Source organism: Stegostoma tigrinum, chromosome 30, assembly GCF_030684315.1.
Source record: "Stegostoma tigrinum isolate sSteTig4 chromosome 30, sSteTig4.hap1, whole genome shotgun sequence".
Taxonomy (NCBI): Eukaryota; Metazoa; Chordata; class Chondrichthyes; order Orectolobiformes; family Stegostomatidae; genus Stegostoma; species Stegostoma tigrinum.
In genome coordinates, this window is record NC_081383.1 from 19,151,509 (window position 1) to 19,171,816 (window position 20,308).

Genomic DNA, 20,308 nt, shown 5'->3' on the forward strand with positions numbered 1-20,308 from the left:
CCAATACCTGATTTGTCACCCATTTGCTTGTATGGTCACAAAGTCATTCCATCACCCAAATCCATTCTCAGCATCACTTTCTTAGGACACGTTCGCTCCCTCTCTACTCCATCAGCCGGATTCTTGATCTCTCAGTCATTGCCTGCGTGAGTGAGTTCTTAATTGTGTACTACATATTGGAAAGAGGTTTGATCTAGCCACAGGCACAGACCAGTCATCATAATCGCTAGCCAGTCTCTCATTCTAATCTAACCAACTTTCACACCTCTTTTGTCTGATTCTTTTCTTTCACTTGTTTTTCCAGTTTTCATTCATTTCTGCTGTTCTTTCCTTCCTGCTCTATTTCTCTTTAATTTGGACCTTTTACGTTGAGGTACAGACTGGACTGAAGCTGGCAATGGGTGTAGAAGGAGATCCAGCCAAGGCTGCAAGTGCTAGTACAAGAAAAGCAATAACAGATCAGGCCAAAGACAGCAGGCACAACATGAGGCACCATGATGAATGCTCAGTTTCAAGTTACCCCAAAAAAGTTACAAATTTAATGAAAATTAACAAGTGCCTGTACTTCTGGAGTGAACTGGAAGAAACAGTTGATGCCACGTGGGGGATAAAACAGACAGACTGACAGAGTCTGGTAGACTACTATTTATTTTCAATTAAATCTGCAATACTCAAACTTGAAAATACATATGGTGAAAGTCAGCTTGGCAAAAGAAGAGCTATTACTTACTAGAATGAAACAATGGTACACAATAAGCAAGGCTCAAAATCTTGCATGTGCAAAGGAACAGTTTCCACTGTACTGGTTAGCCTTGCAATTTTCCCAAATTCACTTCAAATGTTCAAGGAATTCCCAACGCATGTTCACGAATCTTCTACAATTTAAGAAGAATCATATTGGAAGACAGGCCTGGCCAGAAAGCTAGCTCACGTCCATAATTAATCCAAGTGTAGCAAACTTCCCCCAGTTGGAGACAGCAAGAACTATAGATGCTCGAGTCAGAGTCAATACAGTGTGGAGCTGGAGGAACACAACAGGACAGTCAGCAACAGAGGAGCAAGAAAGTTGATGTTTTGAGTTTACTCCCTTCATCATGACTGTGGAACGAGAAAGGGGTTTGGAAATAAATAAGGGGTGGTGAGGCAATGATAGGTGGGTGAAGATAGGGAGTTCTGGAGATAGGTTGTGGGAAGGGTGGGGGGGAAAAAAAGTGAGAAAAAAATGAACAGGTTGCGTCAGGTCAAGGAGGCAAAGAGCAAGGGTTGGATCGGAGACGAAGCTGGGGCAGGGCGTGGTGGTCACTATGATTGGGGTGGTTTTGAAACTAGTGACTTCTATATTGAGGCCAATCAGGTTCTAAGCTCCCAAAAGCAAAATAGGTGGTATTGTTCCTCCAGTTTACATGTGGCATCACTGAGACACTGGAGGTGGCCAGGGTGGACCTGTCACCAAGGGAATGGGAGGGGCAGTTAAGATGGTTAGCAGCTCTCCGTCATCCCTGCGTCCTTGTCCTGACACAAGCTGCCCATCTTCTTTCTCACCTACCCATGAACTATCTCCACAAACCCCTGCCTGCATCCACCATTACCATCCCACCAACCGTCCCCCAGGCCCAGGCCCAGCCCCACCCCCTCCATTTATTTCCAAGCTCCCTTTCCCCTCCCTAATCCTGATGAAGGGTGTAAATCCAAGAAGTCGACTTTCATGCTCCTCCTGCCTGACATGCTGTGCTCCTCCAGCTCCAAAGTGTATTCCTCCAATTGGATTTGTGGACTTTCGAGGAGGGCCAAGTTATTTTGGTGCAAGTACACAAATAGGCATCTTTTAAATACATTTACATGTTGAAATCTCTTCGATTTATGGAGAAATCCTCTCTTTTCCAGAAAAGTAATTTTCAGTTATTTAAAATTGTCATCATGGGTGGATAGCATTTTTTAAGATACTTGTTTTGCGATAAAGACATCGTCAGCTTCAAAAATAAAACCGCACCAATTTGCTATACATAGATCAGAAATACTTCTTATTCCTGGGAATGCGTAATAATCTAAAACACTGCCTCATGGAGCTAAATCACAGGAAACTTGATGCTGGTGATTATATACAAGTGCAAGGTGCAATGAATTTTTTGAACTAAGCCTAAGATTCTTCCCTCGCGTGTAATGAGCCTTGAGAACAAAGAAAATTAAAATACATTTCTCAGTTCATAAATTTACAATTTGTCATTAGTAAATCTCAAGCTGAATTCCCAGAAAAAGTGTTATGATATTTTAGTAGAGTTCATAGCTCTGTTCCTTGTGAAGAATGTTTATTCTTTTTGCCATACTACGATATTGTTCATTTATTAACCAGACCACTATACTGATCAGAAAAAGACATTCCTACCTTGAACGTAAACTTAGATGAACTCATAACTTCTATAATGTTGAAGGCAGCCCAGCTGATGTCATAACCCAGCATCTGCAGCTGTTTTGGAGCGGAAAGACATTTTCAACTGTAAGAGCACTGTAGAATTCTTACTTTAAAATGGGTATTCAAAACAATTACATGAAAACCACTAAGAAAATACCAAAAAAATTTCATCTTTTTTTGTTAAAAAGGTTCCCCAGAATTATTTTTCTATTGTTCTTACAATGATGAACTTAAACCAGAAGTTCACTCTCAGTCTCAACTTTACTAAGTTTAAACTTATCCCACATACATTAGGTATTCACGATGTAGCAAAACAAACTAAAGAGTCTCTCCTCCAGGATGTGTCACTCTATTTCAGTAACACATTGCAAATCTTAACTCTTGATCAAGATTTATTATCAGGGATCATTTATGGTGCAATTATAGTGTCAGTACATAGCAAAATTCTCTATTTCATTCAAGTATAAGACAAAAGTATCTTCCTTGGTAATATTTTGGTACTTGGGCAGTAGAGCACTGGAATTAAGAGAACAAATTTCAATTACATGTTCCTTACTATTGTACCTCAACAAAGAATTGACAAATGTAAAAACAAAATAGCTATAACATAATAATCTTACAACTTGAACATATATGTAGGATTTGACCTAAAAGCCTGATTTATTCCAGCTGCCTTGAACTTAACTGAATAAACATACATACTGCCAAGCACTCTGCACAAGTAGGATATATCAAATTTGTGGCATTTTACTTACATAAGCAAGCTTGATGACTGCATTGGCCTTGACTGCGATATTATCCTGCTTCAGCTCCTGCTTTATTTCATCAATACATTGTGAAATGTATTTGGCCTGAAAATTAAGAAATATCAACATGCTGAATAGTTAAGCAAAACCGCTATCGGACAAAATTTTGAAAATTTACCAAGAAAAGCTACCAATGTAATTATTTTTCACATGCAGATTATAAAATAACTCACTTTCATCAGTTAGTGTTGTGAGACAAAAACTTCCACCAAAGCTTGCACAATGCAAGTGCTATTAAAAACACATTCCAATTGCTTCTCTTAAAAAGAATGGAGACCAAATGAACACAACCGACGGCAAGCACAAAGTAATAATTAACATTGTACAGCAGTAACTGTCTACTGAAGTCACTATCAGATGTTTAGCAGTACTGTTAATTTGTAGCTAGCGCAATTAGTTTTACAGTATGATATCCAGCTCTTCCATTAGCTCAAAATTGACAGAATGCTATGCTGACATTAAACACTGAATGAGGAGAAATTTCTTCCACCTTAATATTGACAGGGAGGAAGCCACTTTCTTCATTGCCTGCTACAAATTCAGCTCCTTTGCTGCAAACCCTATTCTCTTCCTGGAAACTATCCAAAGCAGATTCAGACTGCTGCAACATTGGTTTTATATTCAATCCCGAGCTGAGCTCCTGACCATATATCCTTGCCATTACCAACTTGTCCACTTCCAACTTAGGAACACAGCCATTCATTTCGCTGTCTGTCAATTTGTTGCTGAACTCTCATCCAGATCTTTCTTGCCTCTCAACTTGACTATTCCAATGCACTCCTAGCCGATTTGCCACTTTCCACCTTCCATAAAGCTGAAGTTTCCAAAATGCAACTAAGGCACAGGGCACTGACAGTGGCATTTTGGAGACTTCAGCACTTTAGGACTCTGTGTTAAAGCTGCCATTCAAGTACAAATTGTTGTTGTTGCCTGTCTCAGATGCAACATTTAACTATTATGAGTCCATGACTGTCATAACATAACGTTGCCTAGTTTCATTGCGGTGACAACTAAAAGGTGAATTTGGCCTCAAGTGTTCCTGGTTTCAGATTTTACTTCTGCTTAGTCCATCAAAACAAAAAAGGCATCTTACTTCAGAAGAACCATTTCAGTCAACCAGCTTCTGTTGTGAACATGAACATGAACACATGCACCATTCAAATGAGCCAAGAAGTGACACAACATGTGCTAACAAAATGTGCTAACAACATATAGTTGACACTGCTGACTTCTGACAAATATGTCATTCAAGCATCCATCAATTATCAATGCAGAGTAGATTACATGCAGGAGAATGTTCTCTGTTACTCTTAACCAATCTAAAAAGTACAAAATAACATGAATGCAAGGTTGTAGAGGATAAAATGATCTAGAGACTGTTTAACGTGACATCTGTCGTAGGGAAAATGTAAGAGTCTGTTATGGAAGATTTAACAGTAGAGCACTTGGAAAACAGTAACAGGAATTGGACATAGCACAAAAGGAAAATTGCACTTGATATCTGCTGAAATTTTTCTATGAGGTAACTTGATGATAAAGGAAACCAAGTGGATGTGGTTTACTTGGACTTTCAGATGGCTTTTGATTGGGTCCCAAAGAAGAAATCAGCATGAAAAATTGAAGTGCATGGGATTGAAGGTAGTATGCTGACATAGATATAGACCTAGTTGCCAGACAAGAGAAAAAGTAGGAATAAACAGTTTTTTCTCCTCCCCCCCCCACCCCACCGAAAGTGGTAGGCAGTGAGCAGTGGCACACTGAAGGCATCAAGGCTTGGACTCCATCTATTCACAATATATATTCATGAATTGGATAAAGGAAAATAAGAATAATAGCTCTATGTTTGCAAATAACACAAAGATGGGTAGGTGGGTCAACTGTGATGAGGAAGCAGAGCTATTTCAGCAGATAAGTTCAGGGGATAAATGCATGGCAGATGAACTAAGTGGATAAATGTGAGATTATCTAATTTGACAGCAGATGCAGGAAGATAAATTCTGAGGAGCTATAAATTGAGATACAAGAATGCACAATGAGCCCTTCGCATCCTCATGTACCAGTCACTGAAGGTAAGCATGCAGGTTCAGCAGGCGGTAAAGGCAGCAAACGATACGCTGGTTTTCAGAGCAGCAGGATTTGAGTATAGCACAGGGACATCTTGCTCCATTTGTATGGGCCTTGGTGAGACCATACCTGGATTAATGTGTGCCGTTTTGGTCTCCTTATCTGAGAATGGATGCGCTCACTATGGAGAGAGGAGCATAATAGTTTACCAGGTAGATTGTTGGGACAGCAGGAATCACATATGAAGAGAGATTGGTTATGTTACAGTGATATTCACTGGAGCTCAGAAAAAGGTGATGGAGCAGGGGACACTCAGAATCACACAAGAATTTTAATAGGATTAAAAAGGGTAATTAGACTAAGGATGCACTTGACAACTATGGAGTCCATAACCAAAAAATCAAAGTCAAAAGGATGCAATGCGGGTCACTTCAGGTTTGATCTAGCAAACTTGTTCACCCAGAGAATGGTGAGCCTGCAGAATTCTCTTCCACAGAAAGCATTCCAGCAAAAACAATGGATCTTTCAAGAAAGATGTAGATGTATTTCTGCCAGTTAAAGTGATCAAAGGGTATGATGAGAAACCAGGTACAGGTATAGAGTTGAATGATCAGCCATGATCATGCTGAATAGTGGAACAGGCTTAAAAGACCAAATGGCCTACTCATGTTCATATTTTTCAATGATTGACACTTAATCTGTACTTGCATTGGAAATGCTTTTGCAAATTAAACAGAACTAGGAAGTATTATTCCAATGCACAATTCTCTTTGGGCAACCTCTCAGTAGGATTCCTCAATTTCGCATTTTCACTTTCACACTGAGCTTTCAGGATCTGGTCAGTAAAAGCAAGACAAACCTTGTCCCTCTCCTCGAGGAGGTATTTTATGCCACCTGTACATCAGCCTCCTCAATCCTTTGCTACGGTAAGGGCACTTCATACATTATTAAATGCTAACTGAAACTCAAACTTTATTGCCGAAACAGAAATTGCTGAGCAAACAGAATAGGTCTGGCAGTATTTGTGGAAAAGAAACGGAATTAACATTTCAGGTCCAGTGGCCCCGCTACAGCACAGATTGTGAAGTTGGTATACATGGTGAAAATAGGGTGGGAAGGGGGAGTAGGAGGGTTGCAAAAAATGATTGATGGAGCTACGTCCAGAGAGAGAACAATAGGGCAGACAAAATGAGTGATAAAGGTGAGCCTGGGAGAATAAATGGCAGCAATCTTGGACCTTTAATGGTTTACAATGGGAGGATAGTAGTCATAGCCCATATGACGACAAGGCATGCTATGCGAGGGTCAGGGTACAGACAAGGGAGAAGTTGCTCAGATAGTAAAAAATATTGAACTCAAAATTAGAGCAGAAGGCTGCAGATTCCTCAGGGAGGTACTGTTATTGAAGCTCAACTTCTCTAACTCCATTAATGCAGTGCACTATACCTAAATCATCTCCAGAAGGTGACCCACCAAGCTTTAAATAAATTTTTTCAGCAAGCAGTGGGGCTAATGTATCACTTTTGCGAACAGCTTTAATGGTACGACTGTTCCACGCAACACATTGAACACGATTTCAATATTCTGTGATTATAACATTTTAACGAGTATGCATTCTCCTACACCACCACTTTCTATATACAGAAGAAAAATTATCCAAGAACACTAACTCCAATTTCCAAAAGCTGTAAGGCCATAAGATGAGGACCAGAATTAAGGCATTTCCCCCATCAAGTCCACACTACCATCAATAACTGCTGATTTGTTTCTTAACCCTATTCTCCTGCAATCCTTGCCCACCCCCCTTCCTAACAAAGAACCTGTTTTAAATACAGATGACTTGGCCTCCACAGTTCTCTGCAGCACTGAGTTCCACAGACTAACCATCCTGGCTGAAGAAATTCGTCCTCAACCCAGCCGCAGTGAAGGGGTGAGCCGTTAGAACTATGCCCTCAGGTCCTATTCTCTCCAAGTGGCAACATCTTCTCCACATCTACTGTATTTAGGCCTTTCAGAATTCTGTAAATTTCAATCAGATCCCCCTTCTTCCTTCTCATTCCATCAAATACAGGCCCAGAGCGCTCACCACTCATACAACAAACCCTTAACCCCCATGATCATTGAACTGAATTTCCTCTGGACCATATCCATGTCAGCACATCCTTCCTTCAATACAGGTCTGAAGCTTCTTAAAATATTCCAAAACGCACAACCGTACTTTCCCATTTATGTTCTGTCTGCTACATCTTTGCCCACTCTCCTAGCCCGTCCAAATCCTTCTGCAGCTTACTCAACTCCTCAATACTACCTGCCCTTCCACCGATCTTGGTTTCGCCTGCAAATTTAGCAACAATGACTTCAGTTCCTTCATCAAGATCATCAATGCAACGCGAATAATTGTGATCTCAACATGAAGCTGTATGGAACTCCCCAGAGTCACCGGCTGCTAACCTGAAGACGATCCCTTTATCCCTACTCTCTGCCTTCTGCAGTCAATTAATCCTCTATCCATGCATTTAAATATGCCCTTAACACAATGGGCTCTGAGCTTATTTACCACTTCCTGTGCCGCACTTATCAAAGGCCTTCTGGAAACCCAAGATGATCATGTCTACTGGCTCTCCTTTGTCTAACCTGCTCATCCTCAAAACAATTCAAACAGATTTGACAGGTATGACCTCTCACTGATGAAGCCATGCTGATGCAGCACAATTTTACCATGGACTTTCAAGTCTCCACAACCTCACTTTCAATAATGGACTCTAAAATCTTTTCAATGACAGAGGTCAGGCTAATTGGCCTATAGTTTCCAGTCTCTGCCTCCCTCCCTTCATAATGGGGTAAACATTAGCCATTTTCCAGTCCTCTGGGACTCTTCCTGTCTCCAGTAATTCCTAGAAGATCACCAATCTCTTTTGCAAACTCCTTCAGAACTCTAGGATATCATCCATCTTGTCCAGGTGATTTCTTCATCTTCAGACCTTTCAGTTTCTGTCCCTTGACTAGGAATTCTGGCATGCTGGGGTTTTTTGCTGTGAAAACAGCTGCTAAGTACTTAGTCAGTTCCTCCCCAATATCTTTATTCCTCATTTTTCTGACCCCAGTCTCATTTTGCAGCAGTCCAACGTTCACTCTTGCCTCTCAGCTTTTTCTTATCCTCTGCTGGCTTTTAAAGGATTCCCACTAATCATCACCATATTTTGTGTGTTGTCTTTTGCTCTTTAATGTCCCTGACCTCGTCAGCCATCCTCCCCTGAATACGTTTCTTCTTCCTTGGGAAGAATTTCTGTTGTGCTTCCTGAATTACTCTGAGCAACTCAACGCCATTGGTGCTCCACCATCTTTCCTACTAGTCTGTCCTTCCATATCAACAATGGCCAGCACCACATGTCTTTATAGTTAACATTACTTAATCGTGAAATTGTTATCAGAGTCCAGCTTCTCCCTCAACTGCAAAGTGAATTCCAACATTCTGGTCACTGCCCCCTCCGGGGTTCTTCACCTTCAGCTCTCTAATCAAGTCTGCCTCATTACACGTTACCAAATCCACAACTGCATTTTCCTAGAGCACTTGACCACAGCTGCTCCAAAAAAAATCTCGTAGACATTCCATGAATTTCTCCTCTTCAGAACCACTTCCAACCTTATTTTCCCAGAACACCTACATATTGGAAGTCCCCCTTGACTACTGTAATAGAGTCTTTTTTACATGACTTTTCTATTTCTTGATTTATGTTCTACCCCAGATCCTGAATACTGCTAACAAGCCTGTATACAACTCTCATCTAGTCTTCTTTCCCTTGCCTGTCTTTAACTGTACCCACACATTTCACACCTCCTGACTGTATGCTACTTCATACTATTGATTTCATTTCATTCCTCAAGGCAGCCCTGCCCTTCTGTCTGTACTTTTGGCAGAACGTGTATATTTAGAAATTTAATTGCCAGCCCTGATCCCCTTGCAGATCAAGTCTCTGTGATGCCCACAATGCCTGTTAATTTCAAACTGCATTACAAGTTAATTTACTTTGTTTCAAATGTTGCGTGCATTTAAGAATAACATCCTCAGCCAAGTGTTGGCGGCCCAGTTCTCAGTTATCCCTTCATCTGCTGCATTGTCTATCACAAGTGATAGATAATGTAATTAATTATGGCAAATTTAAACAAGATTTATTAATGTTGATACTATTACATTGCAGCAAATGCTTTTAATTCTACTTCTGCTTTTACAATGTTAAACATCTTCCCAAAAAGTATTAAACTGAAAAGTGCTAGAACAATTTTCACATGAAGTAAACAAATAATTCTGTCATGTTTCATCAATGGCTAACCTATTTTGATTACATATCCACAAATCAAACACTGCTGGACAGGGATTTGAAGTCTTAATGGTGGTAATGAGTTTGTGTCAAAATTTTTAATCATTTTAATTCCAAGTGTATTTACTTATATTTCTGTTTTGCATGAACACTACACCTGTTACGGAATGCTGCCTGAAACTACACAATCTGTACCCGAGATCGAAGTGATCAAAATAAATTTAAAATAAAAACAAGAGCTATATGGGAAAACCATAAACCAGAACAGAAATTGCAGGAAAAACTCAACAGGTCTGGCAGCATCTGTGGAGAGAAAGTAGAATTAAAATGCTGCTAGAACTGCTGAGTTTATCCAGCAATTTCTTTTTTTTGACTGAAACAAATGTAATGTCCATGACAAGCCCAAACTATCACACTGCAATAATAACCACAGCATGAATACATGCTCACAAATTAGTTGTCAGGTGATTAAGATGAAAAGAATTATGAATTCATAACATGGCACCAAAAGTCATTCAGTTTGAAGTCTGCAGACAACAAGTCAAAGAACAGAATTCACAGAATGGACGAAACCAGATCATCCAGTGCGTCAACCCTCAACTTACCACATCTTCAGTTTTGATGCAGGCCAGCATGATGGCAAAGACCGATTAAATCATCTGATGCTGCACCAATTTAATAACTTGACAGACGGAGGATTGGTCATTGCATGAACTTTGCTTCACGGATGGCATAGCATAAATTTGATGGAGTCTGCACTGCCATCTCAGAATTACATACTCCTATATCCAATTGATTCAAAATTGAACCTGCGAACGTGGTGGTGTTTTTGCACCCAGTCAACTCAAATCAAAATTTGGCTAAGTTAGTTGAGACTTATTTTCTTTTCTCAATTTATCTACTCATGGGATGTGGGCATCATTGGGTGGCCAGCATTCAGCATTCATCCTCAGTTACCCTTGAGAAGGTGGTGGCGAGCTGCCATCTTGAACCCCGCAGTCCACGTGCTCTTGGTTGATACATAATGCCCTTGGGGACGGAACTGCAGAATTTTAAACCAGCAACAGTGAAGCAATGTTACCTACAATCAGTCAAATGTAACTTGATGTCAAGGTCTGTCACTGTTACCTCACGTCTGGAACTGATCTTTATCGTCTCCTGTTGGAAAGCCCTGTGCTATTTTTATCCCCATTTCATCCAAATTTATTAATGACGATTTGAAGACTTGCTGTAAAATGAATTCATTTCTTAGTTCATAAGTTTTCTCATCTCATTGGAATGCTAATCAATCACACTTCAAAAGAGACAAAAAATTCATTAGGCCACGTGCTAAAGATCATGGCGTCCAATATACACAGATACCTTGGCTTTATGACCAAGGTTTAATGATCTTTTGATAAGACAGGTAGTGGCAAATGTTCCAGTTCATGCTACCACAAAGATCATGATGATTAGCAAGCCTGGAAATATTCCGTGCTCCAAATTAAGTTGGCATTTTATTCACGGTACAGGAAATTTAATGGCTGAGTTTCATTTAAGTATGACGGGTGCATGGCAAATGATAGCCAGTCGCAGCACAATAGGTTGTGGTTAGAATAGTATTACGTCCAAGATGTCAATAAGGCAAATTGTAAGTAGTACAGGTAGGTTTTACGAATGCAGCAGAATGAGATCCCAGGGTATCAATAATGCTGACTCCACAGTTTCAATTCTTTGTTTTGTAGTTTACTTGGATGGACACTGGTCCATCGACTTTTAACACTGTCCAAATAGCTTAACGGTTTGACATGTAATATATAAATATATCTTTATATAAATTGATATTGAGATGACTCTCATGTATCATTTGAATAATTGCCTCAGGCCTTCATTTGTGTGCCTGCATTGAGAGGCAGCATGAAGTACTGATGTTAACAACAGGTGGAATCAAAAAACTTTGCATTTAAACACACATTTAGGTTAAATCAGACAAGATCTGATTCTAAGGTCTTCAGGCATATATTTCAGTTATATTGCTTGCATTAGATGGAACATTAAATTGAGAGGAAAAGTCTAAACTGGTTAAATTAGGGTAGATAGACAACTTCATATTAAAAAAAGCACTAACTCTTAAAAGGATTGCTTAAAGTTGGAAAAGATTTGGAAAATACTAGTCCTTATATGTTTGAACTCATTCAGACGTGGGCGTCACTGGTTCAGCCAACTTTTATTACTCATTCGTACTTCTACTAATAATATGGCGATGAGCTGCGCTTTTCAACCACTGCAGTCCACCTGGTGTAGGTACACCTAGAGTGCTGGTAGGAACAGAGTTCCAGAATTTGGGCCCAGCAACACTGAAGGAACGACAAAACAGTTCCAAGTCTGGATGGTTGGTGGCTTAGAATGGATCACTCAGATAATGGTGCTCCCACGTAGCTGTTGCCCTTGACTTTCTATATGCTAAATGTTACGGTTTTACAAGAAGCCAAAACAGTCTTGATGAATTTCTGCTGTGCATCTATAAGAAGGAAGACATTTGCTATTGTGTGTCAGTGGCAGCAGGAATGATTATTGGGGGACACAAACCCAGTCAAACAAGTTGCTTTGCCTTGGATGGTGTCAAACTTCTTGTATGCTGTTGGAGTTGCACTCATCCAAGCAAGTGGAAAGTATTCAATCACAGCCCTAACTTATGCTGTCTGTGGACAGACTTCGGATGAATTACTCAATGCAGGATTTCTAGCCTCTGTTCTGCTCTTGTAGTTATTGTATTTCTCTGGCTAGTCCAATTCAGTTTCTGGTCACTTATAATTTCAAGGACATCAATCTACATATATTTTAATGTCTTAGCTCAGTTGGGTGGCTGGCTGGTTTGCAATGCACAATGACACCTACAGTGTGGGTTCAATTCCTGAAGCAGCTGAGATGACCAATAAGGACACTGCTTCTCAATCCTTCCCATCTCAGAGATTGCGATGGTCAGGTTAAACGACGAGTCATCTCTCTTAAATGAAAGTGCAGCCTAAGATCCGACAAGACTATGCCAATTTTACCTTCAGTGTTTTATCATGGAAATTCTAAGCAGCTTTTGGGCTTCCAACTTCTGAGTCTGATACTGTTAAACAATAGTTCTATTCAATTCTAGAGAGCTGCATATTGAACCAATGACAAGTTAAAACTAAACGTCACAATGTTTTAGGGCAAATTCTGGACAGCCTTTGTCTTTGACTACCATTCGAGGTTACCCATCAAAATAAGAAAAGTTCATTATTTTAAGATTCCAATCATATCCAGGAGGATGGTCCACATGGTCCTCGAGTTGAACGAACTTACAGGAATGGGTTCCAGGTGAAGTCCGTGTGTTACACTTTCGGACCAACATGTATCCACAAATCTTTCATGCATGCTTTTCGAGTTGCTTTCAAAAGGTACATTTGGTAAGAGTTAACAGGGAAACATCTAAATCAGTCAAGACAGTTGGATAAGCCACCAGGAGGTCATGGAGAGCAGTCACTCAATGTTGAGCAGGGCCTGCAAACAGATCAGATTGGATGATGAAGGATTCATTTCAAGGCAACCCATTGTTACTTGGATTATCCCTCAAAAAAAAATCACTTAATTCGAATGGTTTTGTTCAAGTTTTAATTTGATCTCATGTTTACATCACTTAATTAGTTTATATTTAATAACTGAATTATTCAGTGGTACATTTGCAATTTTAGACTTCTCAACACAAGCATCACTGCCAACATATGATATAAGCCATATCTGCCACTGATCCACAATGTTAAAAGGACAATGCCTGTTTTCTACACCACCTGTCACAACCACAGCCAATTCTCAAACTACTTACAGATTTTCTGTTGTGGTTTCTAGAACCAGTGGACATAATCTCACAATACAGGATCGAGATGAGGAAACAGTACAGGATACAGGGTTAATGGAAAGATTCTTTGCAGTGTGGAGGAGCAGAGGGTTCTTGGGATTCATTTCCATAGTTCCCTGAAAGCTGCCACCCAGGTGGATAGAGTTAGTGGAAGGCATATGGTGTGTTAGCTTTCATTAATAGAGGGATGAAGTTCAAGAGCCGTGAAGTTATGCTCCAGCTATACAAAAGCCTGGTTCGGCCACATCTGGAGTGTTGTGTCCAGTTCTGGTCACCTCATTACAGGAAAGATGGGGAAGCGTGAATGGAGGGAAGGTCTTATGAGGCAAGGGTGAGGGGGCTAGGACTTTTCTCTTTAGAATGACGAAAGATGAGAGGTGACTTGATAGAGGTGTACAAAATGATCAGAGGTATAGATAGAGTAGACAGCCAGAGACATTTTCCTAGGGTGGAGGTAGCTTTTACTGGGAGACATAGCTTTAAAGTGAAAGGAAGTAGATATAGGGGAGACAGAGGTAGATTGTTTACTCAGGGTGGTAGGGGCATGGAATGCATTGCCAGAGAGGGCAGTGGAGTAGGCCTCATTACGGGCATTTACGCGGCTATGAGATAGGCATATGGATGATAGTATAAAGGTAGCGGCGGAAGTTAGGTAGACCTCAGGTTTAGGGTAAAAGTTCGGCACCATATCGTGGGTTGAAGGGCCTGTACTGCTCTATGTTCTAGTTTAAATGCTTTTGAAATGTAGTCCATTTAAAAACTAGGAAGCCAATCAGCACAGGACAACTTAATAATGATCAGATAATCTGCTTATACAGTTTTCTTGCGGGGTAATTATTAGTCATAGTACCAGGTACAAGTCCTCTGTTCTGCTTCGAGATCATGCTTTGGAATATTTCTCATCTACTTGGAATGCAGACAGGGCTTCAGGTTACCATTTAAACTGAGAGATGTCACATTCAAAAGCACAGCACTGTCTTATTGCTGTACTAAGACCAGAGCTTGATTTTACATTCAAGTACTGCAGGAGCAGTTGGAACCACAAGCCTCTGATTCACAGGTAATGGAACCAAAAAATGACTTTGCGGACGCTGTGGGACCCCTAACAGAAATATCTGTATCATGTACTATCACGGTGAGGTGCTAGAGAACTGGAAGGAGGCTAATGCTGCGTCTTTACTTAAGAAAGGCTGTAAGGAGAAGCCTGGGAACTAAAGATAGGTGAGTCTGACATTAGTGGTGGGTAAATTGTTGGAGGGGATTCTAAGAGATAGAATCTACATACGTTGAGGCGCAAGGACTCATTAGGGATAGTCAACATGGCTTTGGCATGGGAAATCATGTCTGACTAACTTGATTTGAGATTTTTTTTGAGGGGGGGTAACCAAAAGATAAATAAGGGTAGACGTTACCTATACAAACTTTAGTAAAGCCTTTGATAATGGTCTAATTAGTAAAGTTAGATCATATGGGATTCACAGAGGCCTTGCCAATTGGATACAAAATTGGCTTGCCAGTTGGAGACAGATGGTGGTGCGGAGGGTTGATTTTGGATTGAAGGCCTGTGACCTACCAGGGTTAGTGCTGAGTCCACTTTTTTTAATATAAATGATTTGGATAAGAATATAGGAGATATGGTTATTAAGTTTGCACACAATACCAAAATTGGCTCACAGTGAAGGAGGTTACCCAAGATTACAAAGAGATTTTGATCAATTGGGCCAATGGGCTGAGGAGTGGCAGATGGAATTCAATCTGGATAAACGAGAGATATTGTATAATGGTAAAATGAACAAGGGCATCGTCTATATAATTTATGATAGGGCCCTTGGTAGTGTTATCGAACAGAAAGAGACCAAGGAGTTCAGGTACACAGTTTTTTGAAAAATGCGTCATGGGTAGACTGTGGTTAAGGCGGCGTTTAACATACTTGCCTTCATTGCTCAGCCCACTGAGTATTGGATCAGGCATGTCATGTTGAAGTTGTACAGAACGTTAGTATGGTCACTTTTGGAATACTGTGTACAGATCTGGTCACCATGTTATAGGTAGGTTATTAAATTGGAGAGAGGGTTCACAAAAGATTTAATAGGATGTTGCCCGGGTTGCAGGGTTTGAGTTATAACGAGGCTGAATAGGCTGAGACTCTTTTCACTGGAGCATAGGAGATTGAGGGGCAACTTTCTGGAGGTTTATAAAATCATGAGGAGCATAGGTAATGTGACCACCAAATGTCTTTTCCCTATGGTGAAAGTTTCAAAAATCAGGGAGCTGAGGGCAGAAAGATTTTCATCAAGCACATCAGGCAACTTTTCCACACAGAGGGTCTTTTGTATGTTGAATGAACTGCAGAGCAAGTGGAAGATGGTGGTATAGTTGTAATATTTAAAAGACATTTGGACAGGTACACTAATCAGGCAGGTTTAGAGGCAGATGGGCAGGTTGCATTGGTTTAGTTTGGGAAACTTGGTCAGCAAGGACTGGTTGGACCAAACTCTGTTTGTGTGCTATAGGACTCTGAACATGTCAAAAAAAAATTGGTTGAAAATTCTATAATGCAATATATTGCATTAAGTTTGGTATAAATATTTAGTGTTTACAAACTGAAAATTTAGAATCTGGTGCTTCAATATCCTAATGTTTAATTATAATGATGAGAATGTTGCAACATCATCCACGTGACACCGAAGACAACACAACCTGCATTATTCAAGACTCTTCAGGGTACCCCTTGTGTGGCATGGTGGTAGCATTTCTGCCCCTGGAACAGAAAGCCTAGGTTCATGTCCTACCTGTTCCAGAGCTGTGTTGTAACAACATGTAAATAGCTTTATTAGAAAAATAGGTTAAAATGAAAAAAGGCTCTCACTCTGACGGTCTGCATGTGATTTTTCATTGACTTGCTATGCATAAGCTGTTGTGTATGTTTTCTGCAAATGTTATTTCATAAGTGTAAAAGTTAACTTGCTATCAGCTGACCCAATTAATCTACGTTTGAAATTAAGAGTGGGGAAGAGAAGGAAGGGAAATACAAACAGAGGTCGTAGAGAGAAAAAAATGAAAAACAATGTCTCAAAGCCTGCACTATCCACCAAGTACACTCAAGTACCACGAGCTGGTTTGCGAACAATTTCTAAAAAGCAATGATCCAGCTAATGGTAATAAGGTTCCAAGATAGATCCTAAAGTGACACGAGTTTGATAATAAGTCTATAAGACTTATGGTTTTTTTTGAAAACCGTGGTGGTCAGTCACTGAATATGATCACAAGAGATCAATATACAGATCCTTTTTGTATAATTAACAAAAGTTTAAGTTACAAACCAAAAATTCTAAAATTATTTTACTACAAATATCAGAAAAAAGCCTCAACTCTTTCACCCTTAAAAAGCAGCATAACTGACTTCAATCCACAGAAAAAAAAGTCATCCTGTTTCCTACTTCAACACCAGCTTAGTTGGCTTAACTAATTGATTTCTTCTGGCAAAGTCTGGCACTGAATGCACTATCCGTCATTAATGTCTTCGTCAGAGACCTTTTAAGATCAATACAGCTCACTGGTTTCTCAACAGACTGCCTGGTTGCTTCTGGCAGCTCGTCTTTCTGTGCTACTGAATTCCTGAAGTTAGGCAACAGATTTTCTTAGGTACATAGACAGAGTGAATGCAGTGTTTGGTATGCTTGCCTTTATTGTTCAGTGCATGCAGTACAATTGTGGCTCTACAGAATATTGGTTAGGCCATTTTTTGAATACTGCATTCAGTTCTGGCATCACTGCTATAGGAAGGATATTGTGAAACTTGAAAAGGTTCAGAAAAGATTTACAAGGATGTTGCCAAGGTTAGAGTGCATGAGCTATAGGGAGAGGCTGTATAGGCCATGGCTATTCTCCCTACAGTGTCAGAGGCAGAGGGTGAGCTTATAGAAAGATATAAAAATGAGGGGCATTGAGGAGACTGAGCATTCAAGGTATTTCCCCCAGGGTAGAGGAAGTGCAAATCTAGAGGGCATAGGTTTAAGGTGAGAGAGAGGCAAGTTTTTTTTAACAAAAAGGGACCCAAGCAACAACCTTTTCTACACAAAGGATGATCAGTGTATGGAATGAGGTGCCAGAGGAAGAAGTGGAGGAGGCTGGTACAATTACTTTTGAAAGTCACCTCGATAGGTACATGAATAGGGGAGGTTTAAAGGGATATGGGTCAAATCCTGGCAAGTGGGACTAGATATATTTAGGATTTCTGGTTGGCATAGATGAGTTGGACCAAAGGGTCTGTTTCCATGCTGCACAGGTGGTTGACTCTATGACTCCACCAAACTGTTTACTTTAAAGAGTTTAGCCATCTCATTAAAACACCTGTAGATAAAATATTTCCAGACACCTTGTGACCAATCAAATCAAAAAGAAAAAGCAATCTCATTCCCCTTACTTAACACATCATAAAAATAAGAATCAAACTTTAAGCTAGACATTTGGGCAGCATGGTGGCTGGCACTGCTGTCTCAGAGCACCAGGGACCTGGATTCAATTCCAGCCTTAAGTGACTATGAGGCGGGTGCATGTTCTCCCCATGTCTGCATGGGTTTCTTCCAGTTTCCTCCATCAGTATTAAGTAGTACAGCTTAGGTGGATTGGCCATGTCAGATTGACCCGTAGTATGGCAAGTTTGAGGTTATGGGTTAGGGCGGAATGCTCTTAGGACGGTTGGTACGAAATCAATGGGTGAGTGGCCTCTAACTGCACTGTAGAGAATCTACAATTCAATAGTTCTACATTCAAATCCTCACCAGAAAATATACTGAAGGATTATTCAATTACAAAAGTTACAAAATTTCTCATTATCACAACACTCACTGCAAAGTGTTCAGTGCTCAAGAACCTGCTAAGTTCCTTTTTGAAGGACTATAATTTCTCATCCCTGTACTCACTGTCCTCCATCAGGCTGATGGATATTTCTGACAGGATTTTTAAAATCGAGCTTAAAAAATTACTAACAAAGTAGCACAGCAGGTATACCTCATACCACATGGCTACATATGCCACTCACTGTCACGTTAGAGGGCATTAGAAATGAACAGTACATGCTGATCTTGTTACATAAACATTCCAAGAATAAAAAATGAAAAGTGTACTATTTATTCTGTCAGTCGAAAATTCCCAGTCTCAAGGGCACAAAGGCTTGAAAAATGTGACTTCAAAATGAATTCCATTCGAAAGCAAATAATAAATACAGAGCTAGAATGTGACAAGATTGGGATCTTCACTATCCTCCTCTGTTACCTTATCCTTTGGTATACAAAGCAACTGAAGCTGAACACACGACTGACTGGAGGATGCTGTTCACATTTACTGATGTACAATTAAACAAAAGCCACTACCAGTCCATAAGGTTTACAAATTTTTAAAAAGGAAGAAATCAGTGAGTCAACCTGGTTGTGGCCTTGATCTTTTACTTGAATGAGCTTCTCCCAACCTAACTTATTCATTGATTTTTCCAAATGATTAGTTAAAACATCCTCAAATTTCTAACACCAAAAGCATGATTCTGCTTCTTCTTAATAGTCATAAGAAACCTATTTGACTGATGAAGCTCTTTCCTTACTTTGCACTAGCAACCTATGGGTTTGGTGCTCAATTCTAAACATGTATATATGTTTGTGCCATGAACAAGTTTAATAATCAAGGAATTAACAACTACATCTAACTGTAGTGGCAAGATGGACATGGAAAGGATGTTTACTCTTGTGGGTGAGTCCAGAACATGGGACACTGCTTTGAAATTAGGGGCTGCTCTCTTAGGTCAGATTTGATGGGAATTTTCTTTTCTCTTAGGAGGGGTGAAAGACTTTGGAATGCATTATTTCAGAAGCAGAAAAGCAGGGTCAGAGCATTTTTTAAAAACGGGATGTGGTTGGATTTTGGGTAGGCAATCGAATCAAAGCTTACTGTGGATAGACAGAAATGTAGAATTTGGAACAAAAACCGATCAGCCATGATCTTACTGAATGGCAGAGGAGGTGGCTTCAAGGGCTAAAATGTCTATTTCTGCTCCCAATTTGTACAGTGATATTAATGTAAATGAGCAACAACAGTACTAAGAAAACAGCTTGAGAGACATAACTCAAATATTCCCATTCAGATCCTCGAGTTTATACACACCTATTTGAAACCATTTACTTATTGAACATGCAGCAGCCTCCTGTCCAAACAGCAAGAGATGCTGGGTACATTAACCAAGTAAAACTCCAAATTCACAAAACCCAGGCATAATGCAAAGACAGCAGCCAGGTGCTAATCATATAAACCATAATGTAAAAGGCAACAGTTATCCTGAACAGTCATATTCCCAACAACTTATCCATTAAACAAAAAAGAGGGCCCAGACAGAAAGGCACCAGTTCCTAGACACAAAGAAACAAACAGGAGCAAGCCATCCAAATGGTGGACAATGTTTCAAACCATTAAGGTGTAGTGGTATATTACTCCTGTACTTTAGCTCTCCAGACCAGGGAGCATGGATTTCAATAGTACCATTGAGCTGAAGCACTCCAAGCCAAATATTTGCTTTTCATTAAAGTGAAGCAACTCCAGCCGCACATCCATCCTGCAAAGGCTCCACCAAGAGCAGCTATTTTCTAATCAAAATAGTTGGAGACATTATTGAACAATTCTAGAGGAGGTGGGGCTTAAACCCTGGTCTCTTGGCTCAGAGGTAGGGCACACTCACCCTGCTATAAGTTGCAACACCTGAAACTTGAAGTACCCAGTGCCAGTTTGAGCTCATCAAATGGATTAAGTACTTGGGCCATCCTTTCCATAACAATTGTTAGATTACCACCATCCG

At 40.1% G+C, this 20,308-nt stretch overlaps 1 protein-coding gene across 2 annotated transcripts in view; it reads right to left on the reverse strand.

Annotated features, from left to right (window-relative positions):
- ap3d1 (adaptor related protein complex 3 subunit delta 1) overlaps positions 1–20,308 on the reverse strand; it is a 109,761-nt gene that overhangs the window by 74,177 nt on the left and 15,276 nt on the right. For both annotated transcript variants that reach the window (XM_048559805.2, XM_048559804.2), the window contains exons 2-3: positions 3,166–3,261; positions 2,384–2,464 (exon numbers count right to left, since the gene is read on the reverse strand). In XM_048559805.2, coding sequence (XP_048415762.1) covers positions 2,384–2,464; positions 3,166–3,261 — 177 coding nt within the window. The remainder of the gene's footprint in view (positions 1–2,383; positions 2,465–3,165; positions 3,262–20,308) is intronic.